Source organism: Polistes dominula, unplaced genomic scaffold, assembly GCF_049000335.1.
Source record: "Polistes dominula isolate Pdom_NZ unplaced genomic scaffold, Pdom_raw_medaka contig_24, whole genome shotgun sequence".
NCBI lineage: Eukaryota > Metazoa > Arthropoda > Insecta > Hymenoptera > Vespidae > Polistes > Polistes dominula.
The window spans coordinates 6394389-6421559 of record NW_028301150.1 but is presented as its reverse complement, the minus strand read 5'-3'; the positions used below and the strand labels follow the sequence as shown (position 1 = coordinate 6421559).

The window sequence follows — 27171 nt, the reverse complement described above, 5'->3', positions numbered from 1 at the left end:
TGTAAAATTGTACCATTATGGAATAAAGTTGGGCAATATTATGTTAACAAAATGAAATTTCATGTATTAATGGAAGAATTTAATGCGTTAAAACTAAAAATTATTATAAATGGTACTCCACCAAATATTATTATTATTATAAAGTTTTAATATATGATTAATTGTACATATAAAGGATACAAAATTTCAGATGAAAATACACGATTACACTTTTATCCGATAAAGATTAAAATACCATATATACAATTGAAAGACTTAGGTTTGTTAGATTCATTGATAACAGAATTTCAAGCGAATGATAATGGTATTATCGATTTAAAGAAATATTGCAAATCGGTTTATATATTGCCTAGGTATTCATTTATTTATATCATTAATATATATATATATATATATTTTTGTAAATATAATTAATACTATTTTTAATTAGTATGAAAACAGTGAGACTGGTATCCGTATCTAAAAAAATTCCTTCTAATTGTCCTTTTGCAAATTATAATGAGCTACGTAAATATTGGATAGATATGGTATTTATATGATTTCTGTGTATCGTTATTATTATTTACTTTTATAAAAGTAAATTACTATTTATAATATTATGAATATCATATTTAAATAATATTTGTATTTTTAGAATGGCTATTATTTACCCGAAACAGAAGAAGGTATAATATATTACGAAGTAAAATTCCATGCATCTAGAGGCGATAATTTTATATATCCCAGTATATGCGTGGTAAAAGGACCTTTTCAATATATCCCTTGCAAAGATGGAAATAATATCATTTCACAATTTATTCATGATCTATGTAATACATTGAACAAAGTATGTGACAAACAGTTGTATATATACAATAGTAACAAAGAAATAAATCATCCATTGAAATTATCAGACGAGGTACTTAGAATTAAACAAGTCAACTTTATACTTACTATATTACTTAAATAATTTAACATGTTTTTGTGATTATTTAGTTGGATACAAGTAAAGTGAATATTTCAAATGAAAATGTGGATATGATTGATAAAAATTGTAACCAACAATTAGGGCCTACGATTAGATACGAATATGGTATTCCTATAAATTTCAGTTAATTGAAATATTTTGTATTAAAACCTCTTACTGTCATATCTAATATTCATCTAATATTAATGTTGCTATTTTATATTATTAATCTAGACAGATCTAGCAGAACCACGACTCCGTTAAGTGTTAAGAAATTAAATGACAGAGAAAATTATCTAAATTATTTGGAAAGATCTGAACAATCCATGAATTTTAATAAAAATAAACAAATAAGTCAACCTTCTTTGAGTGCTCCTATGAAGAAAACAAAGACTCTAAATGATGAGAACAAAGTGCAAGTAGTTAATGAAAATACTTCCTCATTTTTTAAGGAAATAAACTTATTGTTGGATCAAAATATGCTTTATAAAGTAATTACTTTAATTATTATAATCTTTATCAATTATAATTAATCCAATATTTTTAATTAAGAAAAAAATAATTTATAATAAAAATATTTTCCATTCGAGCAATCTCAAATGAAAGATAATACATTCGCTAAAACAACATTAAAACAAAAATTATTTAACGCGATGTGTACTACCAAATTTGTGAGTATATTTTAGAAATTCTATTTAATGGACTTAAGTGTTTATAATATAATTTAATCGAAGTTTTTATTTTCAGGGTAAAAACATTGATGTTGAAACTTTAGCAAAAAATAACAAGTTAGGTGAAGTATCCAATGTTATTTTAAGCGATTGGTTGTATAAACACTCGATTCCACATAACAGGCAAGCAAAAAAGGCTGACTTAATTGAAAAAGTATTAGAAAAAATAAGAAGTATGAAAAAATATATATAATTTATAACAAAACATATATGTATATATTTTTTGGTTTTTTCTTCTGTAAACGGGTTTAATTTAACATCAACAGCAACAACAATTTCTTTTGACTCAATATCACTTTACGTGGTTTTTACTCATACACTAATAAATAAACATAAAAATCTACGTTCCTTCCACAAATGTTGTTTAAGATTCATTTACATCTACATTATTCAGTAATTAATTAGAAAAAAGAGATCTTCTATTCTTCTAAGTTAAAACATTAATCGATTTAATTATATTTGAAAAAGGAACGCGATCATTAATTTAAATTCATACCTATTTGCCCTTTTTTGGTTTTTCATAATATATTAATGAACGCTGACTAACTGCAATCATCAAGTCAATCAAAACGAAAGCATTTATCTTTTAGAATTTTAATGGCATTTTTTCAAGAATAAAGCTCTTTCTTTTTTTTCTTTTTAATATAGAAAATTGTATATCAAACACAGATAAAAGATAGAAAAGAGAACAAAGATTTGGTACAGTCATAGTTTAGGTCATTAATTTAATTCAATAATTAACAATAATGATAAATATTTATAAAGAATTTCTTTTATAAAAAAACATTTATAAAGAATATTTATCATTATTATCAGTTATTGTGCTAATATAATATATAATTAAATTTTATATGGATACATGTATCATTGGAAATACTAAATACTATTTTTGTTCTTGTTTATTTTTTTTTATGTTATTAGTGGCAAATAATCGAAACCGTATAAATTGTTTCAATATCCTTAAAAATTAATATTATTACGCTAATTTATTCAACATACGTGTGTTTTTTTCCCTTATATATCTAACATTACAAATTTCAATTTAATTGTTACGCACCATCGTCAGGAAATTTACCATTTTATGGGACGCAATAAGAGTTTTTTTAGATTATGAGTTTGTAAGAGTTTCTCAATTTTTGACAATTACTTTTTCCATTCAAAATTATGATATCGCTTGAATGGAAATTATGTGCACTACATATTGTCTTAGGTCCCTCGTTCCTCAATCAATTTATATATACAAAAGTTAAGCACATAATAATGCTATTTCAACTAGATTTTAACATCGATACATGCTTAGGTGCGTGAGGCACAAAAGCTATGTGTGTGTGAGTGTTATTGCATGATGTGTAAGTGTATGTGTGTAGTTGTATAAGTATGTTTATTCATTTATTATTTTATACACAAAATTGGCATATTTTCTAACTGAAAGGTCGCTTGATGATAAATGCCGATGAAGATAACATAAGACATAATAAAATTGTATAATTATAATCATTATCATTTCTTAAACTGTAAATTTAATAGAATAACTATTTATACATAGAATATTAGTAATATTAGATAAACATATAGCTGCAATTTCAATAATTAAATATATTTAAAGTATCATCTAAAGCGCACGCGTTCGTGTAATCATCGTTAGGATATTCAGAACGCAAAATCTTGACATATTCTTCGCATTTCTTTACTTTAGATAAGAAACCGCAAGAGGGTTTATTTTATTTATATTATTAAAAGTCATATTAATATAAAGTTCTTATCATTAATTGCATACAAATTATATACCATTACAACAAACTGAATAATTTTAATATTTTGTAGGCACGCATGATCATTGTCGTGATTATAAATCTGATTATTTATTATTATTTCAAAATAGGTCCAGCCGTATCAAGCTACACGGACGGCATAAGAAGAAATCGAGGACCAGTATAATATACACGTAGTGTGTATTATTATCATCAGAGTATGTTGATACTGAACGATTAGGTATATAATTTTTAATAAGAAAAAAAAATATCTCTCTGGTTTTTGTTCCTGACGATAGCGCGAAAGGAAGAAAGGGGACGGTGGTGTCAGGTTGGCTCGGTTTGTGGATATAAATGAATTTAACTTGCATCTATTATTGCACTACATATAAAAAAAAAACAACAAAAATGTTAAACAATTTTGCAATTTACCGTAATATTTTTTATACATTTTTCTACCATTCAATATATTTTCTAAGCAAACTGTATTGGATATATTTAAGAAAAATTGTTAGATCAAACAAATCTGCCTATTTTTTTCACTCATGTACTAGGAAAAGATAAAAGCAAAATATTCGTTTTATACACGTTACTGAAAATAAAAAAGATTATTTTAATAAAATTAAAAAAATTAGAAATAAAAGAAAAAATCAAAGCAATAAATAAATAAATGATCGATTTGTACATTTTATTCATTAATATAAAAGAGTAAAATGTAAATAAAATGTAAAATAACAATAATGTCGACACACTGATTGACGAATATATTAAATACAGAGATTAATATTAGGTGGACCGGAAAGTAACGTCGCTTTCTAACCTTACATTCACACGAATAAATTTCTAACAAATTTATATTTTTAATCAATAACATAATCAACTTTGTTATGAACAACCTTTCTTCATCTAGTATGCAAATTGTTAATATCAAATTGATAAAAATCAATCGGTTTTTGATAAAAATATACAAAATTTGACATATGTAGAAACGACATTATTTTCCGGTCCACCTAATATTTATATGCAAAAAAAAAAGAAAATTTAATAAAATAACTGGAAAATAAATTATTAGCATATGTTTAGATACGCATTTAAAATTGTTTAAAAGTATGATCATAAAGTTATAGTACTGATTAATAATGTACAATTTGAATAGAAATATTTACTTAAAATAGCGTTAATATTTTCTCGAATACTTGAAAAACGTTAAAACAATGCTATAATAGTCGTAACGACAAAAATAAAAACATAATAGCGATTATAGCAATAGTTGCCAGTACCAATAATAGTATTAATAACAATAACAATAATAAAATAGCAGTAGTAATAATACTAATAATAGCTGCAGTGATAATAATTAAAATGACGATTATTAGTTAATAGCAATAGCTATAATAACAAACTTTACATAAAATCTTGTATTTACTAATTTCGCACATGCACACCTTTGCAGAATGTTCCATTACATGGAAAAATAGATACACGTACTCCACATATAATTCAATGATTATTCACTCTTATTCTAATTTATGTATTTTTTTCTTTTTAAATACTACATTATGTAAACAAAAAACGATTGTAAATATTATTGTATTTTATAAAGTCTGTAAATATTCTATGATGTGTGTATATATATATAATTGTAATTGAACATCCTGCATTGAAAAAACATCCAATACTGTTGCTAAATCGTAGATGCATCAGAAACAATGCATAGAATAAACAAGTGTACAATAAAACAAAAACAGAATAGCGTAATAAATAAATTTTCAAAAATTCTATTTTCTTAAAGTGTTGTATATGCATGCAGTATACATATACATTATCTTCTTTTTTCTATACTCTCTCTCTCTCTCTCTCTCTCTCTCTTTCTTTCCTCTCTCATTTTATAGGACATAATAATAGATAGATAAACAATACAGTTACTTTTTTTTTGTAAGTTTAACAATCATAACACATGCTTCGACAAGAATTTATATTCATAAAACCTGCAGCTATTTATAAATAATATAATGTAATATAATATAAAAATTTCTAAAAAAAGAGAGGGAGAGTATGTGTAAAATATGTTTATATTATTTAACAATGTATATATTGATATACACATTGTTCATGCATAAAAACACTGTTATACATATAACTGGATGGCGTATTAATATTTGTGATTAAAAAATTGATTTTAAATAATGTGCAATAATTGATTATCAATATTTAAACAACAAAAAAATAAAATAAAAATGCCACAATACAATAATTAAATTATTAGATAAAAAAAAGAAAAAATTGATAACAATTAGGCAAAGTAAATGTGTAAATAGATTTTTCTAAATTCACATTACTTTTGCTTATCCCTAAGCATTATTCCTGTTTTTTTCTTCTTCTTCTTCGTATATACATATCTCTATCACTTTGTGTTCTACTTTGATTATGGACGCTACTGTATGGCGTGTTTGTTAACACCGTTTTTCTGTGATATGCAATGCTATCATTTTTGCGTCTGAAATATTATATATGTTGCATAATGCAAGTTTATTAATGAAGTAGAAAGCGATGCAATCATGTGTAGTATAAAGTATAGTTTATACATTCACTTATGTGATCGATACGATTTACGTGTCCACAAAGGATGCAAAAACTATGACTTTGACGACCCACAGGTGACAGAACTCATTATCAAGGCATAATTCCATTTTTTTTTAAATAAAAATTAACTTTAGGTAGATATAATCAATGATATAAATAAAATAACGTTTAAATTGACAAATAAGTTTCTTTAAAAAATATTTCAAGCATAAGAGATAAAATCTATAAGCCTCCACGCATCTTGTGGACTAGTCATTTAAAATTCTCACCTTATTATGATTGAATGTTTCATCTGTTCCTCGTATAGATTTCATTAATAAAAATATAGATAATGTACGGCAAAAGTCTGATAAATTGATAGACGAAAAGAGCATCATAAAAATGTTTAATAAGTCTCTATCATTCCATGTCTGAATGCATTTAAAACTCATTCTCATAATGAGGACGGCGTCACCAGTTTCATTAATAATTAATTCCTGCCCACGGTCGTCTATGTAAAAATACTTACGCGTGACATGGAACAAGAATGTTTTTAAGAAAGTAATAAGAAATAATATGATATAATTAATACGTACTATACGAATATATCTTTGATAAGTAGAGATATTAATGAGTTATAATTTGATGTAAATTATTTACTCACTAAAAACTTTACTGCAAAAAGTTTTAATTCGCTTTGTTTTTTTACTATTTTAAGAAAAACTTGTAAATAAAACTAGTCAAAATTTTCAAAGTTGTTCAGAATGTTCGTAATTTTCTCAAAATATCTTGCTCCACATCTTCATCATTTTCTAAAAGAAATCTCTGCTTAAATGCGGACGGTTTGTCTGTTGCAATAATCGCGCTCTACCTCGTCCATTAGCACCAGTAGCATGTCTTCTGGTATTTCGTAGTTCTCTATCCACTTCTAATTCCTCCAGCTTCATGGTAAGACCAAGCTTTTGTTGCACCGCCAAACGTAAAAGCTGATTCAAGGTCTTCCTATCGTCTTCTGCTATGGTCAGCTGACGTTGCAATTCGTCCACTTGAGTGACATATTCTTCGCAACGTGCAGCAAACATTGCACGTAAACCTGAGAATTATTGTTAGCAGGATTTAACACGAGATAGAGGTGAGTACAAGATTAGAAAGGCGAGGAAGAAGTATATATGAAAAGAAAACAAGTAAAGATGTAACATGTAATAATAATGTTTAACCAAACAAATAATAATTAGTTATATAACATTATTAATATAAAAAAAAAATAAATAAAACGTAATAATAAATTTAACAAGTATGTGAATGTATTATTTTTTAAATCAAAAGTCAACGAAATACCCTGTACTTGAAACAAAATTTGATTAATATATTTAACAAAAAAATAAATGAAAATGAATGAAGCACACATTTTTTCAGTAACATGCTTTGTAATTAAAATTATAACGATTCACCCCTTCTATCTAGTAAAAGTGCAAATCTGACGGCATGCAAGTAAAGCAGTTGCAAAGTCTATCGTTGCGCAACTTAATATAAATAAGAATGTATACATTAATTCTGATGTTTAACATATTTATAATTAATGCATTAATAGGCATGCGCATGTTAGTAAGAAAGAATGAAGAAAATGTTATATTACTAAATTTGCTCGAAAAATATTCTGACTTTTAAAATTAAAATAATCAAATAATATCTATTATATATTCTATATATCTAGTATATATTATATAATTCCCTTTTTTTTTAAAGATTTTGTCTAGCATCTAATACGTCAAACTGATCACAATATTCAGGCAAACTAATTCATATAAATATAACACATATTTTATTAAATAATAACTTACTTGAAAATGTAGCCGCATTTTCTTTTAACATTCTAAGTTCGTTTCGTAGTTTCAGCATAGTTTCGTTAACGATACTTTTCTCATTTTCATATTTACTCTTTAAATTAGTTAATGCCACTTCTGCCGTATTTTTATTCGACTTCAGTACTGTTCTTAGTGTTGCTATTTGTTCACGTTTGGCAGATAACATCGCCTTTAATTTGATAACTTGTTCTTGCAAATCTGCCACTTCAGCCTTATTTTCATTTACAGATGCTAGAAAAATAAATAATAAATTAAATTTATTATTAATATAATATATTAACAGGTATACTAGTTTTTATATTTTTAGATAATTAAACTTACCTTCACAAACATTACAAATGTTCGATTGGACTCCCTTTATCTTAGATAATTCTATTGTATGTTCTACCGCGCTTCTCAAATGTTTTATTTGATCCATAGCAGTTTCTATATGTTTGGCGATTTCTTTCGCTTTGCTAAGACTCTCTAGATCCTTAATTTTAATATCCGTTTTGAACAAAGTTCTACACCATTCAATTTTACCATTTCCTTCTTCCTCTTCTTTTTCAGGAACAATTTTTTCATGATCGAGGACAACGCGTGAAGGCATTTCACCATTAACGGCGCAAACGTGATGATAAAGCTGCACCAATTCATCCGAAATATTTTGCAAATCATTTTGCGCCGAATCAAGAAAACCACCAGCTTCTATAGCAAGTTTAGAGAGAATACCAACATCGGATTCGAGCTGCATGCTTCTTTGTTCAGTATCTAAAAGCTGAAAGAAAAAAATGATATATAAGTAAATTATGATTTAATATCTATAACAATCCTTAATAATTATTATGCATTGCAAATTTGCTGAATATGTAAAGAAAGGATGAATTCAAGTCAATTTGGAAAGTCAGTTCTAGGATCACATTTGTAACAATCATGTAATCAGCAGCCTAGAACATAATATTTTCCGATAAAATGCACGTTAAAGTATATGGAGTTCGTATTTGAGCAATCGTGCAAAACAGGCTTTATGAGTCTGACTCATGCCGCGCGTTAGCCGTATAGAAAATACATAATAAGAAAGATATAATTCGTTCGATATTTCATTTTTAAGCACATTCTTTTCAAAGCCACGGTGCATAGCCATTAAGATCCGTACGGTTTGTTTTTTTTTTCTTTTTTTCTTTCTTTGAACGCTATATTTGTATAATATACACAAATGGTGATACATGGAATCACGTATGAAAATAATATTTCCAGTATAAATACAAATTTTAAAAATGAATCCATAGATCATAAAAGTGTATAAAATTGTAGCTAGTAATTTTGGTATCATATAGAGTTAAGATTCATTAAATTTGAAGAAGCAATACACGATAGGCTGTTAGAACACTGAAAAGCAAAATGTATGGATAATTAGAGGAGCCAAAGACAAGTTGTTATTAAATAATTGGTAAATACGTCAAGACGAGCACACTTTCCAACCTTTTCTCGAAGCATCTTCTCTGATTCTGGGATCTGAAATGCCATATAATTTTCTATTCAAGGTTTTAATTATTTTTTTTCAATGATAGCATCATTAGAGCGACACTTAATATTCTTGCCTTTTACAAAAATATAGCTTTTCGTTTAAGAAGAAAATACATTAAACCATTATATATCAGCAAATTGCCTTCAACCATATAAATAAATTTCTTCCATTAAAAATACCAACAACTTTTATTAGAAAAAGACAGAAGATAATCTATGAGAATGTATACCTTATTTCTCAGATTTGTTAACTCTGTTCTTAATTGTTGCGTCGCATCGGATACCGTCAAACCATTCTCTAGTTCGCTTAAATCTTTTTGCAGTTGATCTACTTCGCGGGCAGACATCGTACTCCATTGATGATATTGCATAATAGCCTGAAATATTCATAATATTATTACATTGTCATTAAATATTACATATTATACAAAAATTTACCTGATTTAATTTTTCCATTGTAACTTCTTCATTTTCTTTGCTAGGTAATTTGGAATGAAGATGTTGCAATGATTGCACATGTGCCGTCAATTGCATAATACGTGCAATAAACGTCATTAACTCTGCTTGGCTCTTTTCAACGGCATATTGAGATTCCCGTAAATTCTGGGTTAGATGAACTTTTTCAGATTCTGCAAGCTCCAATTGTTTTTCTAATTTTTTTAATTCATTCAAATGAATTTCAGAGAACAAATCGACTTGTTTATCGGTTGCCGAAGTTCCCGGTTCTTGAGTTTTCAAATCTGCTTCGATTCTGCGTAACGCGGGAGGATCATCTTCGCCATCACTACATATAGTTTGATCTTCGGTAATTCCTCTAATAGAAAGAGCAAGATTACTGAGATTATAAATGGATTCGCTATTGATTCGTTGATCTAATTCTTTTTTAAGCATATATTTAGCTTCACGTTCGGCTTGTAAGGATTCTAATGCCTCTTCCATTTGTTTCTCCGCAATCTTTCTTAAAGTAATTAATTCTTCTACTTGACTATGAAAAACTTCGACTTCCTCGGTTAATCTTCTAATCTCATGTTTGGCACCTTCAAATTCAACTTGACTGGAACGCAGGCCAGACACTTGTTTTTGTAACGAGATATTTTCATCTTCTAATTCTGTACAATCTTGAAGTAATCTAGCTTCACGAAATCTGCATTCGCGCAATTCCGTTCTTAATGTTTTTCTTTCCGTTTCCGCTTGTAAATGATCTTTACCTATTTCTTCCCTTTCTTGAAGCGCGTGATCGCGCTCAGCTTGTACTCGTTCTAATTCATGACGTAACTGTTGACAAAATTACATTTCCAAAATATTGAATGCTGAATCATTAATATTTTAATGTCATAGACCGAGTACATAAAAAGTCCTGTTTTAATTAAATAAGATAAACAAAACAATAACGAATCATTGCTATAAAAAGAATTTTCATTTCAAATACCTGCTTAGTTTCATTTTCAAGTTCTAATATTTGTAATTGTAAAGATGTTTCTCTAGCTGCACTTTCACTTAAAAGACTCTCCTCTTGTTCAATACCACTTTTTGTAGTCAATATAGTAGTTGTTTGAACTTTTGTTAAGGCCTACAAATATACAATTTATACATAAAGATAGATTTTAAAATGTACATTTATCTTTTTACATGAAGTAAAAGAAAATGAGAATAATTAATATAAATATAAACTAAAATTAAATGTTAACTAAAAAAAATAACATTTGAAACATAATCGTAGGAACGATTAATGTATAGACTTATTAGTATTATTATAAAATAAGTTAAAAATGAAAATTGTGATACATAATCAAAGTGTATTAACCTCTTGTGCGATTTCTAACTCATGTTTCGTGTTTTCATAGAGGGCCTCGAGATCATTGCACTTTTGTTGTAGAGCCGATTTTTCTTCAAGTAATGCAAGACCATATTGGGCAGATTGTATCTTTTCAGTTGATGCTAAATCTAATTCTCTTGAGAGTCTTTCAATCTCCGTTTTGAGATCCTCTACTGTAATCCCTTCAACTGTAGCCATTGCGCTTTATACTTCAAAGAGGATCTATTTCTCAAACTGTTAACTGTATGTATGGGTATACGTTGTTACCGTTTAAAAATCGAAATACCGGCTGTTATGATTAAAAATGACACATTCGCAAACATTATTTGTGAATTTATTGTTTAAATATCTTGATTACATGTAAACACAGCGTTCATTCATATATTCGAGGCTAATAACAGTTTTGACATAGACGAGATTAAAGCGTTGGGAAACGGAGTAGACGGAATAAACCGGATACATGTTCTAATACACGTTCCACGTTTCTCTCCTTCCGTCAAGTTCCGACGTTCCGCTGCTATGTTTCACAAAAAATATTTACGTAATCAGAAAGAGAATAAGAGAGAGATAACAGATACCCCCATATTTTACTCTACTGCAATTGCCGCAAACGCCGCCTACGTACGTTTTATAAAATACATAATATTTGAAACTCTTACGTTTAAATATCGGTCGATAAGATAGAATTCGTAATAAATTGAAATGTATACTCATTGCTTTCCAATTACACCAAAAAGCGATACTGTATTAACAGTGATCCCATTCGTACGATAATTATCGTACTTGGTATGGTATGAATGTAGCGATTGTAAATGTATTGTAATTGTGTATTTCTCAATCCTACTCTCATAATATTTGGCGCTTCCTTTAAAATTTACCATGATGCTAATGTGGCGCCACCTCAATTGGTTCGATTTCGACGGACACTTTTCATATACAGAGATGTTATTCCTTACTTCTACCCTCCATAATAAATATTAAGAGCGATAAAACTGCACTCTAGTGTTATTTGGAGACAACTACGTTCCATTTAACGATGTTTGGCAATGTTTGGCAGTGTTTCACAATGTAACGCAGAGACCCTCTGTGTTAGTAATTGGAAAACAACGACTAGCGCTGTCCAACTAGCAACCTATGAAAAAAATCAAATTTTTTTAATAAAAATTTAAATTAACATTTATGCCGAATTACATTAATAATAAAAATGAAAAGAAACAAGTATTACATAGAAAAATCATAACATTAATTGACTTTTTCACTTTTAATAATAATATTTTTGCCAGTAAATACTTTTGCTACTAAGTTTATTAAAAAAATAAATCTTTATTAACAAATTATTGTTTTTTAATTATTTAACAGGCTTCTTCAAATCATAAGTTCTTTTGTAAATATTTTATTCATTATCAGCAATCTGATTAATATTTAAACAGTTTTCAATAACCTAATGGTCGTTTTATTATCATTTAAAAATCTTATATTATTTTTTAATTTTTTCGTTTTGAACGTACACACACTCACTCTCATTCACTTACACGCACACGCATAAGCGCGTACAATTAGTAAAAATTATACTTCTCAAATACTATTTATCAATGGATCCATATCTACATCTAATACATCTGAAGGTGCAATCATTTCTTCAAAACTTTCATTGTCTACAGCAGAATTATTATTTTTTGACGTATCCGATGGCTGTAGTTGTGATTGTGTATTATCAGGATCTTTAAATCTAAAAAAATATAGAAAGTATGATATATATTTAAACATAAATTAATAAGACTTTAATAGTATATATAATTTTACGTTTGTATTTTCTCTGTAGTATGATCAGGCAAGTCGAACAATTTCTTGATTTTTTCGATAGGATCTATCAATCTTTCTTTTATTTTTTTGGAAGGTTCCAACAATTTTTTTAATTCAATATCAATAGATGGCAATGGTTTTTCTGGATTTAATGCGCGATATGACAGCATATTAAATTTATGTTGTCTCATTGGGCTCGGAACGCATCCAGGCATAAATGGTTTTTCTTTCTTTTTCGTGGAAGAATCACTATTAATTATTTAAAACTATTTAAGTAAAAATAAAAATAATATATAACTATTAAGTAAAAATAATTTTTTTTTGAACAACAAAAAATTCCCGACGAGTGACGGACAAGTACAACGATCCTTCTCTTTAAGAAAGGCAACAAGAAGGTGCCCGCGAATTACAGGGGAATAAATCTACTGTCCTCCACCCTGAAATTAGTAACCAAAGTCATAACGAACCTGATAAACGAGCGAATCACATTAGCTGATGAGCAACAAGGTTTCCGAACTGGACGATCATGCACAGATTCAGCGTTTGTAATCAGACAAATAACAGAAAAGTCCATAGAATACAATAAGCCAGCATTTTTCTGTTTTATAGATATAGAAAAGGCGTTCGACCGAATACGGTTGGAGGATATAGTGCACCTTCTGTATGACAGACAAATACCGAGTAACATAATCAAAATTATCGAAAACATCTATCGGAATAATCGAATACAGGCAAAGATAAACGACGAACTCACAGAACCCATAATGGTGGAAAGAGGTATTCGATAGGGTGACTCACTGAGCCCCCTACTTTTTAATATTATAATGGATGAAATCATAAAGAAGGTGCGCGAACAAAGAGGATATCAAATGGGGAACCGTGAGATAAAAATCTCGTGTTACGCCGATGATGCAGTCCTGATAGCGGAAAATGAGGATGACCTGCAAAGGCTCCTGTATACGTTCAACATAATTGCCAAGACACTCGGGATGTCTATATCAACATCCAAGATTAAGTGCATGACTACATCTAAAACACCCCTAAGATGTAAATTGGTTGTCGATGACAAATTAATACAACAAGTGATGGAATTCAACTACCTAGGCATAAAAATTTCGAGCTTCGGTGACATAGAATCAGAAGTAAGAGGACAAGCCATTAAGGCAGCAAGAAAAGCCTCATTATTAAACGACACCATATTCCGAAACAAGCACCTAAGAATAGATGCAAAAGCGCGTATATACAAAACCGCTATAAGGCCTATACTAACATATGCTGCAGAAACAAGACCTGAAACATCTAAAATACGCCAAATTATGGAAGCAACTGAAATGAAGATAGTTCGCAGAATAGCTGGGAAATCACTATGGGACAGAGTAAGAAGCGAAGGCCTTAGGAAAGCATGCCAGATCGAGAACATCAACGACTGGGTATTAAGTAGAAAAGTTGAGTGGAATGACCACATCACTCGCATGACTGATGACCGAGTGGTAAAAATATCCCGAGATAAGTCACCATCAAGGAGATAGAGCGTTGGAAGACTTCGAAAGCGCTGGAGCGACAGTTTGACTATATGAAGCGCATCGTGATGAAGAACAGGCATTGTGCCTACTTGGAAGAGAGAAGAAGAAGAAGAAGAAGAAGTAAAAATAATCTAAGTAGGTAAATTAAAAAAAATTAAAAAAAATTGTTAACAATAATTAACAAAATGTATTCCACAAATATGATCTACCTTATATCATTCGACATAAAAGCATCCAACAAATTATCCACAATGTCGTTTTGTTCTTTCGATAACTTTTTGACAAAAGATGTTAAAGGTTTGGATTCTATTACTCTTGTATTTTCTGCATATGGTAGGATGATCTCTACAAAACACTAGAGTGAAGTTAAGTATAATAAATTAATATACAAAGAATAAAATTACAAAGTAGAATAAATAAAATAATATTTTTACCCAGGGCTCATTTGGAATATTCATGCGTGGAAAAAGTGCCACTATATTTGGATTTGAGTTCATCCGATATACTTTTCTGACAATAGCAACAAAATCGTTTTTATTCATAGCTTCCATTAAACTATAAAATTTTGGTGTTGCGCTCTGGAGTGAATAAAATGTTTTACATCATTAAACAAACTTATTCTTGCAATATTATTCATTGGAATAAAAAATTAATAAATATTTTATATTTTAATTTGATGATAATGTCTCCTTTCATGTAATAATACCTTATTAGCAGGTATGACTATACGATTACTGGTACTGCTGCTCCAATATTGCATACCGACGCGTTTTTTCTTTGTAAAACATATAAATTTATAACTCTTAGGCCCACTTTTATACATCATAGTCTCTTCATCTTCCTCTGTTATATAAAATAAATATTTTCATTATAAAATATATATAACAAGCCAAATTTCTAATGCACATATAATAAATAGATAAAATTATTTACTTGAAAATGGTATAAAACGACCACCATAATTATAACCACGTATTGTATTTTCCGCATTATGAATATCCCTATGTCTACCATGGTGTTCTCTAACACGTTCTGCTTGTACAGGTTCATTTGGCTCTATCGTCTTACTTTCTGATGTTTTATCAGTTACCAATTCCCACAATGGAAATCTTGCTTCCTTTGTTACCTAAAATCAATTTATTAACGCATCGAAAAAAGTTATTATGGAATTTTAATAACTGTCTTTGTGTTAGGTAAACATGAAATTGGTAATAATCAATTTTCTAGTTCACAATTATTATTATCGTTTAAATTACCTTGACGTATGATTTAATTGGTATTTTAATATCAAGTAATTCTAAGTCGCATGACCATCCTATAAGTCTAGACTGCGCCTTTTTAATAAATCTTGTATCATTGAATGCTTCATTAATCGTTCTATATATCCCATTAGTCTGCATAATAAAAATGTACAAGTAAGTGTTATAATTCTATTTTACATCTCTCTATATATATTTATAATAAAATATAATACTTGTTTGCAAATATCAATAATAAGCTTTTCACTCGACGTAATGGTATCTTTAGTTATATTATGCAATAATTCTAAGCCACTAAAATAATATAAGAAATAATATGTAGTGTTAAGGTACGAAAAATGTATGATGATAAATAAATGCAAATACTATACATAGCTATTAGTTTAATTTTTTGATCTTTTAATTTTGATATTATTTCTTTTTCATCAAATGGAATGTCATCAGGTACTTCCTTAAAATCAGAAAACAAAACTATCAACTTGTTACAATCATCTCTGCAAAAGAAAATAAAAATAAGTAATATTATAAATATATATAAAAGTGTTTCAAAATACGTGAACATAATTTCAAGGGATGATTTTGATATATTAAAATAAAAATAAATAATTCATACAATCATGTACCTGATATAATCTTATTTTTGAATGATAGCATATTGAAACCACCCCTGAAAGAGTGCACTTATTTTGATACGTTCTGTATATACATATTCTATTTTATGGATGTATGTAATTATACTTACACAGATTCACGCTTAATTAAATCAATAGCAGCATAAAGAGCTTCTATCCAATTTGATACACAATCTGTAAGTTGTAAATTGGAAACAAACTGAATCAAGTCCCAATTCGGCATTTGTATAACGCATTGTGAGTCATTTTGAATTTCTTCTACATTGTTGAAATTGTTTTCGTTTAATGTGGTAGTCGAACCATATAATAACAAGCCAATTTCATCTTTTGGCCGATAAAATATCTGTAAATATATATAGAATTATTTTTATTTCAATTATAAATTATAATGACAATATTAAAATAACATTTAATGATTACATTTGCCTACCTTTTTTTCCATCAAATGTTGTACAATCTTCTTTGTTTTATCCAAAAAAACAGGATTTGATTGAGAATCTTTTGACGATACTCCCACATTGATTACAAATACCAGTAATTCCTAATACAATAATTTTTGTTTCTGTTATACACATATTGTTTATTAATTTTATTTTTTAAATAGTAATATATATATATATATATATATATATATATATATATATATATATATATATATATATAACGCAATATAAATTTAATTAAATAAATATACTATTAAAATATTGATAGAAAAATTTAACCTTTTTATTAACCATTTTGATCTTATAACCTTGTTAGACTTTTCGTTTTTTAATTTTTTTTGTTGCTTATTATTATAGTACTTCCACTCTGTAGACTGCTGTAGCAATGACAGAATGATGATACATACTGCAAATTATCGATAATGTAGATATCGTTATAATGTCACGTGACATCAGTTGCAAATCAGTACACCGATCTAACGTAGCGTTGAGTTGTTTATAGGCCTATGATACAGTGCTGTCAGATCGTGGGTAAATCTTACCCTCTCCCTGTGCCACTGGGATTGCACACAATGAAAGTTTTCCATGTCCGTGTGTTTGGGATGTCGAGGAAAGCCGAGTGTAACCGAAGTTGGCGGTTGGCCACGAAGTGGCACACTATGAAAGCAACTCGTGTCCATGTGTTCGGACGACACGAGTCGCTTTCATAGTGTGCCACTCCGGCGTCCCCGCCAACTTCGGTTACACTCGACTTCTTTCGACCATTCGTACGATAATTATCGTACGCGTACGATAATTTGAGGTCCTGTACGATCCAAAATCGTGGCGTACGATCTATTTGGAAGTTCGAAAACTTAATGACCTTTTTTTTTTTTTTTAGTCAACAAATTTTCCGAAGGTGCACCCCCACCCCCAACCCTCACTCCCCCTACCACTCCCACCATCACTCCCACCATCACTACCACCACCACCACGATCTCCCGTCGAACGATCGTTTCATCGTTTTCATGATAGGGTTTGGAACTTGATGAGTAAAAAAAAAAAAAAAGGTCATCCACTTGAAAAAGTTGGAACTTGGCCACTTTTTTCGACTTTTTCAAAATTCTGTCCGAGATTTGTCGGATTTCAAATTTTCCCGGGGCGTACGATAATTTTCTGCCGCGTACGATAATTTTGCGCCCCTGTGTCCATCAAACGAACTAAAGTCTCTGGGATCACTGGATCTGACAGCACTGCTATGATAGACTCATTTAATAAAAAATAATTTAAAGTTTGAACTTGTGTAAAACATGTTATAATAGTTTAATTATACATTAGTTGAATTTAAAATTCGTGATTTTTGCATTTACTTGATTATCATAATAGAAACGAGATTTTTAATGTACTTCGATTGTTGTTAAATAAAACATTTATATTTAATTGAAAAATCAGAAACGATAAATTTTAAAGGATTATGCCAAACAATCCTTGAATTAATTTTATGTTTAATATTAATCATATAATATGAATATTGTAACAAAGGACAATGAATTTTTCCCTGAACATTTTGTACTGTGTAATTTTTATGGTAACGATGAATGTTTCTGTTGGAATAATGACAAATTTGTCATGTTTTCATATAACCTAGAAACATCTACATCTTCGTTGCCAGTTTTGATTGCACCAGGACAGATAAAAAATATACAATGTTTCTCCAATAGAGTTTTCTTTACATGTTCACCACGTGGCGTGTATAAACTGTCAAGAGAAGGAAGATTCAGCGTATTAAGCAAAAGTGCTATAAGTATCGGTTCCATGTTTTTTGAAATACTCAAGTCTATGGATGATTGCTTGTATTTAGAAAATAAACAGGACAAATCGAGCAAATTGTTACTTCGTCTACCACCAACTTCGAAAGAGCTAGAAGAATTATGTACCTTTTCTTTGAATGCAAAAAATTCAGAAGATGACCTTAGAAACATATTACTGGATGGAAATAGCACCGTAGATAATTTATGTTTAATAGGTAATGGTAAAAAGTTGTTTACGTTAACCAAAGAAGTTATTCGTATAATTTATAACTGCGATAATAAAATAACAAATATTGTACCTATACAAAATGATGATAAGATTCATGGATTGATACTTATTACAAATACGGATGCCATTGTCCTCGTGTATCCAAAAAGAAATATGTTACGTTATAAAAAACTTTATTTAGGAGTAGATGTGAAAAGCCTTTGCGCAGGAATTTATTATCAGCATAAGGACAAAATATGGATTATTTACTCTAACGAATCCAAATTGTATTATATGACAATGACATTTTCTACAGAGATATATAGGAAAGTCAAAGTTGAAGATAAAAATTTTGTCTGCGTGCAATATTATACAAAAGATAAATTCTTAGGTCTTACTAATAAAAAAGAACTCCATGAATTATCCACAGATGTAATAGAAGATTTTCTAAATGAGGAAACTTCCAAAGATGATTTTATAGATCTTCACAAAGACATGTTAAAAGATACGAACTTATTCGTTGAACAAATTTATGAAAAATCGAAAGAATTAGAATCTTGCAATAAAGTATATGCTATTGAAAAAAATAAAATTAACAGGATAAATCTTTATGCTTGCAAGATGAAAGTACAAATGATTCCTAAAATGACAGTGTCTAGAATAGCAAAACAATTGTTCCTTAATGTTGATTTTCCACAAAATTTACCAAACAATGTTTATATCATATGTTTTTTAGTATCCAATTGTGAAACAATTTTCTCTATCAAAAAAATAGCGAATAATGAAACATCGATTGATTTACCTTTAGAAATAACAAAACTATTTAATTCTTTATATATCGGAATGGATTTAATAACAATGATAAACAAAGAGCAACCATGGTTTCTCATAAAGGATTTTTTAAAAGATCCGGAAAAGAAAAAGAATCTAAAAGAAAAGCAGATGAAGAAAGATAAGACAAATTTTATAAATTCTAAAATAAATCTTATAAGAAATTTGATAATGTCAAAAAACTTAACTATGAAGAAGTTATCAGAAATCAAAGAGAAGATACGAAAAGAAATATCTGAATTTAATTCGCAAATATAAGTAATATTGTCATAACATAAAATATGTTATATCATTGTTACAACATTTTTTGTAAAAAGTTTATAAAATTATTTATATAATTAACAACACAGTTATCACTTATTCATAAGAACACAAATAAACTTATTAAATATTTTAATTAATTTTCAATACAAAAAAATTGCTTAAATTTTTTCTGAACATGGCATTTCTATAATACTTCCCATGCTGCAACTGGAACTTTTTGGTTGTTTCAATGAATTTCTAAAACTATTGTGTATTTTTGGACCACCGAATCGATTTTGAACGGTATCCAATGATTTGACACTTTTCTTTGAACCATTAGCACTACGATCTTCTTGTTCGTCATTTTTATTAGAACGTCGTAGAATTTTGTTAACACATACTCTAAAGTTCTCTGAGAAAACACCATAAAGAATAGGATTGACCACAGTATTCAACTGAGCAGTAATAAGTGCCCATATGAAATGATGAGATCTCATAAAAAAGTCAGCTTGTTCTGGTGGCCTCTGTGCATCAATGAAAAGCAACAAAGCGATGATCGTTATCGGCAACCACATAACTAAAACGGCGACTACGTTTAATAGTAAAATTCGCATAACACGTATATGCTTGTGAAGACGTATTTCTTCGTGTTGCGACAGACTGCCAGTCCTACCGGTACGTTCTACAACCGACGTTGTTGATGATTTTCTTCCAACCCAAGGTATTAATGATCCTACCACCGATAATTCCGAGTCTCTTCTGTTTCCTTTATCGGCAGTTAAATCCTTAAAGATATTAAATTCATTAAATAATTAATCAAAGTGACTAAAAATTGACACTGTTAAAATTCATGCCAACCTGGGCAACACAGGGTACAGCCCATCTATCTCGGGTATTAAGGATTTTTTTCAATATTTGTTGATAGTGATAGACCAACAAGCTCATTGGTAAGAGACAAGTAAACGTGAGTGTTACTATGGTAAAAATAAGTGATATCTTCACCACTGATTTCTGTGGAAATACAAGAGTACATATTGTAACACCACCCGAGACTGCCTGTAACAGTTAAATGTAAATACAATAATTTTTCATATGAATAGAATAATGGAACTATAACGCGATTACATGTAATCCGATCAGACGCAATATCTACCCGTGGTTTAAACCAAATTGCAACAGGAAGAAAGACCAAAAAAGCGACGATCCACGTTGTTAAACAAATGAAAAGCACTCTTCGATTAGTCAGAATACTTCTATACGGTGCAACTGCCAAACACTTGTGTCTATCTATCGATATAACCGTAAGTGTCCATAAAAGTACAAAGCCACATACGTACTGAAATACGAAAAAATAAAGCTAAATTATTCATTAGGTTTAATTAAATAGTCAATATTATCAGTATTAGTTTAGTGTTGTTAAATATCGCTTAATGAAGTTAGCTTTCTAAACAGGAAACATTGCTTTCGCTATACAAACATTAGCGGCCGTGAAAGAGTATTTATAGTCACCCTTCTCGAACAGGTGCGACCTTGATCCGTAAGGGTAAGAGGTGTATCGTGTCGTAACAATATACCCCTTGTCTGCCAACTAAAAATATACTTCCACGTATAGTATAATTTCAACTTATTTAAATGTGATATTGTATGTTATTATTATCATTAAATATTACTGTAACACATTAAATATTTTGTATTCAGATCGTTAAAAAGTATAAAGATCGTTTGTTTTTATTAAACAAAACTTGTTTGTTTAATAAAACCGATATTTTTACATTTATAGATAATTAAATTATTAAAAAAGAGAGAGTAGTTTTTTAAACAAAAAATAAAACGTTTATACCGAGCTATTATTTTTAATGATTCTAAAAAAAAAACAAGTAAAACAAAGTTGTACGTTTTATAAGAGCATTGACTCTGCCGCTTCTTATAGCGTCACTATGGAGAGAGAGATTTGTGAAAAATGATAATAAGAGATAGAGACAAAAAAACGAAGGTGAATTACCTCGGAATATGGTAATAACGCGCAAACCACGTCACCAAGTTTCCAAGATTGCGTTAATCTGGTGTAAGCAACCACTGGGATACCAAGAGCAAACAATAGATCCGCTGCAGCCAAGTTCACCAAGCACAAGTTCGTGGGCGTTCTAATCTCCTTATACCTGAGCACACAAACGGCCATCCCGGCATTGACGATGATTGCTGAGATGAACGTAATGAGCAGAATTGTCACCTGAAAAAAGGAAAGAAAAAATTATAATTTTTCTTATCTTTTCTTTCATTCTTTTTGCATGTAAACAATATTATCTAAGATTTAGGGTCTTAAATCATAATATGAAGTTGCTTATGTTTTGCAATGTACTGGACTGTTATTTCTTTATTCTCTTTTCGACATTATCTTTCTTAGCGTTATCATTCTTCTCCACTTTCACATATGGTATATTTCGAGAACGTTTGATTTACACCGTAGAGTATTCGATTTAACAATAAGCTTGTTCGATAAAAGAAAAAAACTATCTTTGACCGGTTACCTTATATCTGAGCGAATCTAATATAAAAGCCATACAATTAGGAACGTTCCTGTATCGTTCATACCCATGCACACATAAACACATACACACTATGGATGCATCTTATAAACTCTTAATAAGGAGAATAAATAAAGAGAATATAAAGAGCAATCGGTCCTCGAAGCTTACATGCAGTTTTTTTATTTACGTAGGTCGAATAAATGTTAGCAAACATTTTTGCTAATATATACATTGTTCAATGCTATAGTTCAATCCTGTATCGTACCTCTACAGCAGCTGCTTCATCCCTTTCTCCGAACTGACTATAATAAGAAAAATGATATCTGCTGCCGTATTCGTTTTTCCCCCATCGGTAGGATGAATTTATGTTTGTCATTGTTTTTTTTTCTTTTTTTTTCCTTCTCACTCGTCAAATCTTGACTTTTACTACATCTGCCATCTTTTTTATAGAACGATACACCCTCATAGCACCCAGACAAATTTTTCCATCTATTCTGGAGTAAGAAAATAGTAAGAGTAAATCGAAGAATATATTGGGAGAAATGATATTTATCAAGATACATATATATTTACTTGTCATTAATTAACAATCTATCAAGTTAATCGATTCGCGTTTGTTCTTCGAAGCTTATCAAATATTCAAGCTTTCGAGCAAGAATAGAAGAAGAAGAAGAAGGGTTCTCGATGAAAGGGTTTTTTTTTCTTCTTCTTTTATTTTTTACATATTTTTTATTGGCCTTCGAGCTATTTTTAAAAGTAATTACTCTTAAATCCATGAGATGAAAGAACGACCTTCGAATTAAATATCTACGATAGAGTGAGAGAGAAAGAAAGAGGGAGAGAAAGAGAAACAAGATGTCTACCATCAGGGTCACGGTTTATCTGAAGAAGGTATACCACACGTCCTTCCAATTTACTACGCTTTCGTTCTAACTAAGCTAATTAAGTTATTATTAGATACTAACACGCGAAAAGATCTATGTTTGTCTTTACTTTTCTCAGACTTTACGACGTACTCTCTTTCTCTCTCTCTTTTTTCCTCCCTTTTTCTTCAAACAGTACTTATGCGAGCTTATATTTTGCTAACATTTATTTTATCTATCGGCATAGTATCTCGGCAAACAAAATTTAAATTTCAATTTTCACTTTATATAATAAATATGCAAATAGATATTTGTATTAGAAAGACGAATTTCTTGTTATATTAAATTGAAAAAATATACGTAAACACAATTTTTACTTTATACAGAATAATATAAAAGTCGCTTTTTTCCCAAAATAACTTTAAACAAATGAGTTATTTCTGCATTTGTATTGTATATATTAATTTCTTTGTATTTGTTTACAGAAATTATTCAAATGCATCAAATATATACTCAATACACAATTAATATCGTCTAATTATCGATTTACATATGGTAAAATAAAAGTTGATGATCGAAGTTTTGGAATAACTGTTCCATCAACTTTTGTAATCGATTTAAACTTTTTACACAATAATAAAAAGAAAAACATTTAACAACAATATCGTTGCCATAGTAAAATATAAAAAGCTATACTATATTATTAGCTGTTAACACTATCATTGTATAAACAAATTATTTGCACGAACGAATCTATGGGGAAATATATATATCAAGTTATACGTTCTTTTAATAATTTAACATAACAAGAAATTCGTATTCCGATATAAAAGCCTATTTTCCCTCTTTTTGAGCAAGGACAAAAGTTTGGCAATAATAAGAAAAAGATGACCGTTCAGTAATAAATCTGCAAAGGGGACCGGGGGCGCGATCTCATAAAAGCTTTTCTTAATATCCGATAGAAACAATTTTCCACGGAATCGAAGCGTCATTCTTCTTCGACAAATTGTCGTTTTCTTCTTCATGTTTATCTTTGTATTTTACGCACACCCACGCGCCTACACATTTATACCTATCCCTGTTTATCTTACCGCAAACGACTAACTAGACATTTAAATCGGTAAACGTTGCTCCAAAGATTTATTACTGGTTTGAAAATTCGCATGTTTCGCTCATCGTTGATTTTTGGTTTTCTTTAACCACACACATCATCAAATTTAAGATCTTCTTCACCTATTATTCGCATAGTCTTTGATAAATATACTAATCTTACGTTCCTCATACTTTCATGCATATACCTAAGAAATATTATAATTAATAAGCCTTATTAAGTTTTAAGCCTTTCAAATTAAAATAAGCAAATAAAAAAACAAGTAAAAGAAAAGAAATAAGCTCCGGCGAAATTGGGGTTACGCGAGAAAAGATTTTCATATTGTTTAGTCCCTAATCTCTATACAAATATGATCGCTATTTTATTGAAGTACGGAGAATGGAAATACAAGGTGGTTGACTCTAAGGCTTAGAATTAATAAAACGCCTCCGCTTTTAATTAAATTTAATAAAGACATTTCCTTTGTTGAATTTCAAAGTATATATATATGTATATATATAAGTTGTTATTTAATAATCTCAAGTGTAAGGAAATTTAATTGAAATAATAATTACATTAGTCAACAAATTTTAACTTTTTTCCTGTAAATGGTATGAAATATAGCAATTTTTCCCAATTTTGGCGCTTTGATTGTAAAATGTAAAAGAAATCTAAAAATGAAACTTTGACCAGTAAAAATAACTCAATATTATTAATAAAAACGACTAGACACGTAAGTCTTAATGTATTTGAGTGGAAAAAACAATTGAATGTTTCGTTAAATGTCGAGGAAAATAAAATGACTCTATCGAGTAATAATTAAACGTCCATTAAAGAAAAGTAGGAACAATTATACTTAATACAAATTAACAATAATTTATCGACGCCTATGATATTTGCTTATATCATTATTGTGTGATAAGTGATTACGATTTTCTCTATCTCTGTATATATGTTTTCACATTAATACTGCAAATATATACTTTAGTTTATTAGCATAATGTTTATACAGATCTTATCTAAACATTTAATATCAGCTAGGTACATAATTGTAGTTAATTAATTCTACGTAATTTTAGGAAACTAAAGAGAGAGAGAGAAAGAAATAATTCTTTTAAAAGAGAATAATTTTTCTTCTTGTTATAATTTACTTTTTCAATTTATTTTTACCACAAGTCTTTATGGATCATTCAATGAACGTACATTGATCATAAGTCCTCCCTTATCTTTTAATGTGAATAGACTGAAAAAGTATCGACTTATGTAATTGATAAAAGTTTAAGATGTGTGTACATGTGTTTGTTACACACACATAGACATATCTAGGCTGCTCCTTCATATATTTGTGCAGCACGCGAAGTAATTAATCACTTAATAAACGAGTCACATGTTCCACCCGCCATTTTCTTTTTTTCTACCAAAGCGGGCTTTGAAAAATTGACCCTCATACGAGGGCAAGAGATATCTACTTTTGGATATTAGAAAGGGTCTCTCTTTCTAGTTTTCCTTTTTATTTATAGTTTTATTTCAACTATTTCTCTACTCCTTAAGATGAATTATGTTAATATAACAAAATTTAACACTTTTTGTTAAATAAATTAGATTTTTAGAAAGACATTACAAACGAGCTTTGAACTATCGTTAATTTTATAAATTTAATAATTTTATAATAAAATTATTAAAATCATTGACCGACCTTTCCTGTTTTGAAATAAATATACTATGCAGTTTTAAGAAAAAAAATATTTTATTATAATTTCCTTACTACGTTTTGTATAAGAACATTTTTTCTGAGGACGTTAAATAAATGTAACATTGATTTTTCAATACTAAGATATAAAAAATAGTATTCTTAGTTTGATAAGAAGATTTGTTAACGTAATTAAGTTTTATAAAAATACCAATGATTGTTCATTTGTGGCGTATTTTGATCTGCGAGTTAATAAATGACTTTATTGCAATTCAACATATTCTGATGTTGCTTTCACGATTTATGTATGTACGTACACGTTTCGTCTTCGTTCCTCCTTTAATAAACGAAAATAGATATCGCGTTGAACTTGAGAAATCTTGTCTTTCAACTATAATCATTATTCTTTTAGAAGTTCTACATTTATCATTTAAATTTATATGAATGGGTATAATAAATTGTACCTTATGATCTTTAAGACTCGGTAATGTACCTAATTTAACAAATTTATGTTAAGATAGTTATCATTTATAAAAAAAACATTTATCTTTCAAATAAAATATATTTTTTTGACATCGCATCATCACTATCATCTAAATATTAATATTTTTTTCAAATTTGATAATGCGACACTTTCAGATATTACGAACATTTGAAATTTCGCGCCAACATTTAAAAATTCAAATGCCGATCGTACTTTGTTGAACGGATGATTACTGAACTTTACATTTTATTTATTTGATTTTAATGAAATCATTAATATCGATAATATGAAAATATAAATAACACGATAACCGAAAGATTGAATGAACGTTAGAAGTGTCTCGAACGAACGCTTTTTACTGACTGGTCAACTTCGAGCAACCATCGTTCGTAGGTAGAGCTTATACTTTGAATAAAAGCTCTCTCTCTCTCTCTCTCTCTCTCTCTCTCTCTCTCTCATAAAATATCCCGCGCAAGTCACCGTTGTACCTTGAAGTTAGCAATATCAAATGTCATTGGACTCCTTTTAAACAATAATAATAATAACAATAATCTATATAATCGATTATCGTTATTTAAATAAAAAGAAATTTTACTTAAAAAATACC

General features: G+C 29.1%; 5 protein-coding genes across 9 annotated transcripts; 2 read left to right on the top strand and 3 right to left on the bottom strand.

Annotated features, from left to right (window-relative positions):
• The first annotated feature begins 954 nt into the window (after positions 1-954).
• LOC149030835 (uncharacterized) lies at positions 955-6124 on the top strand. The gene is made up of 3 exons (XM_089177751.1): positions 955-1437; positions 1537-1617; positions 1694-6124. Exons 1-3 carry the CDS (start codon positions 1153-1155, stop codon positions 1868-1870), a joined length of 543 nt encoding a protein of 180 aa, XP_089033877.1. The 5' UTR covers positions 955-1152; the 3' UTR covers positions 1871-6124.
• An 11-nt stretch (positions 6125-6135) lies between these two features.
• Positions 6136-11381, bottom strand: BicD (Microtubule-associated protein Bicaudal D). 2 transcript variants are annotated; one of them, XM_015321371.2, is made up of 8 exons: positions 11166-11381; positions 10791-10931; positions 9800-10636; positions 9592-9738; positions 9317-9349; positions 8177-8612; positions 7832-8086; positions 6136-7083 (listed from the first exon to the last, which is right to left on the bottom strand). In XM_015321371.2, exons 1-8 carry the CDS (start codon positions 11373-11375, stop codon positions 6803-6805), a joined length of 2340 nt encoding a protein of 779 aa, XP_015176857.1. In that variant the 5' UTR covers positions 11376-11381; the 3' UTR covers positions 6136-6802. The 2 variants fall into 2 exon arrangements, with proteins under 2 accessions (XP_015176857.1, XP_015176858.1); XM_015321372.2 differs by lacking the exon at positions 9317-9349.
• A 114-nt stretch (positions 11382-11495) lies between these two features.
• On the bottom strand, positions 11496-17344 carry LOC107066597 (DNA repair protein Ku80). Of its 4 annotated transcripts, XM_015321373.2 has the most exons (13): positions 17117-17344; positions 16825-16935; positions 16505-16737; positions 16134-16256; positions 15978-16056; positions 15760-15897; positions 15437-15629; positions 15210-15346; positions 14938-15081; positions 14713-14858; positions 13448-13639; positions 12981-13229; positions 11496-12906 (listed from the first exon to the last, which is right to left on the bottom strand). In XM_015321373.2, exons 1-13 carry the CDS (start codon positions 17129-17131, stop codon positions 12753-12755), a joined length of 1914 nt encoding a protein of 637 aa, XP_015176859.1. In that variant the 5' UTR covers positions 17132-17344; the 3' UTR covers positions 11496-12752. The 4 variants fall into 4 exon arrangements, with proteins under 4 accessions (XP_015176859.1, XP_015176860.1, XP_089033862.1 ...); XM_015321374.2 differs by lacking the exon at positions 13448-13639 and having other exon boundaries at positions 17117-17341; XM_089177736.1 differs by lacking the exons at positions 11496-12906; positions 12981-13229; positions 13448-13639 and adding an exon at positions 14114-14591 and having other exon boundaries at positions 17117-17343.
• Positions 17345-18045: 701 nt separating this feature from the next.
• Positions 18046-20104, top strand: LOC107066615 (uncharacterized). The gene is made up of 2 exons (XM_015321407.2): positions 18046-18842; positions 19266-20104. The coding sequence occupies exons 1-2, from the start codon at positions 18341-18343 to the stop codon at positions 19922-19924; spliced, it is 1161 nt and encodes a 386-aa protein (XP_015176893.1). The 5' UTR covers positions 18046-18340; the 3' UTR covers positions 19925-20104.
• LOC107066616 (free fatty acid receptor 4) lies at positions 19887-26904 on the bottom strand. Its single transcript, XM_089177739.1, is given in 7 exon segments — positions 19887-20694; positions 20768-20965; positions 21063-21245; positions 21912-22139; positions 22703-22834; positions 22836-22931; positions 26398-26904. Coding segments are annotated over 7 exon segments (1527 nt in total). The 5' UTR covers positions 26482-26904; the 3' UTR covers positions 19887-20088.
• Positions 26905-27171: the final 267 nt, after the last annotated feature.

Excerpts from the sequence above, each read along its gene's own strand:
- LOC107066615 (XM_015321407.2), top strand. The coding sequence starts at position 18,341 with ATGAATATTGTAACAAAGGACAATGAATTTTTCCCTGAACATTTTGTA. Across the intron at positions 18,843-19,265 it reads AGATAATTTATGTTTAATAG|ATGTAATAGAAGATTTTCTA; the intron begins GTAATGGTAAAA and ends AATTATCCACAG.
- LOC107066597 (XM_015321373.2), bottom strand. Across the intron at positions 16,738-16,824 it reads AACATTTGATGGAAAAAAAG|ATATTTTATCGGCCAAAAGA; the intron begins GTAGGCAAATGT and ends ATATATTTACAG. Across the intron at positions 15,347-15,436 it reads TCGTTTTATACCATTTTCAA|AGGAAGATGAAGAGACTATG; the intron begins GTAAATAATTTT and ends TTTATATAACAG.
- BicD (XM_015321371.2), bottom strand. The coding sequence starts at position 11,375 with ATGGCTACAGTTGAAGGGATTACAGTAGAGGATCTCAAAACGGAGATT. Across the intron at positions 10,932-11,165 it reads AGTTAGAAATCGCACAAGAG|GCCTTAACAAAAGTTCAAAC; the intron begins GTTAATACACTT and ends GTATATTTGTAG. Across the intron at positions 8,613-9,316 it reads AGAAGATGCTTCGAGAAAAG|CTTTTAGATACTGAACAAAG; the intron begins GTTGGAAAGTGT and ends TTTTTCTTTCAG.
- LOC149030835 (XM_089177751.1), top strand. The coding sequence starts at position 1,153 with ATGTTGCTATTTTATATTATTAATCTAGACAGATCTAGCAGAACCACG. Across the intron at positions 1,438-1,536 it reads ATCAAAATATGCTTTATAAA|CAATCTCAAATGAAAGATAA; the intron begins GTAATTACTTTA and ends TTTCCATTCGAG. Across the intron at positions 1,618-1,693 it reads CGATGTGTACTACCAAATTT|GGTAAAAACATTGATGTTGA; the intron begins GTGAGTATATTT and ends TTTTATTTTCAG.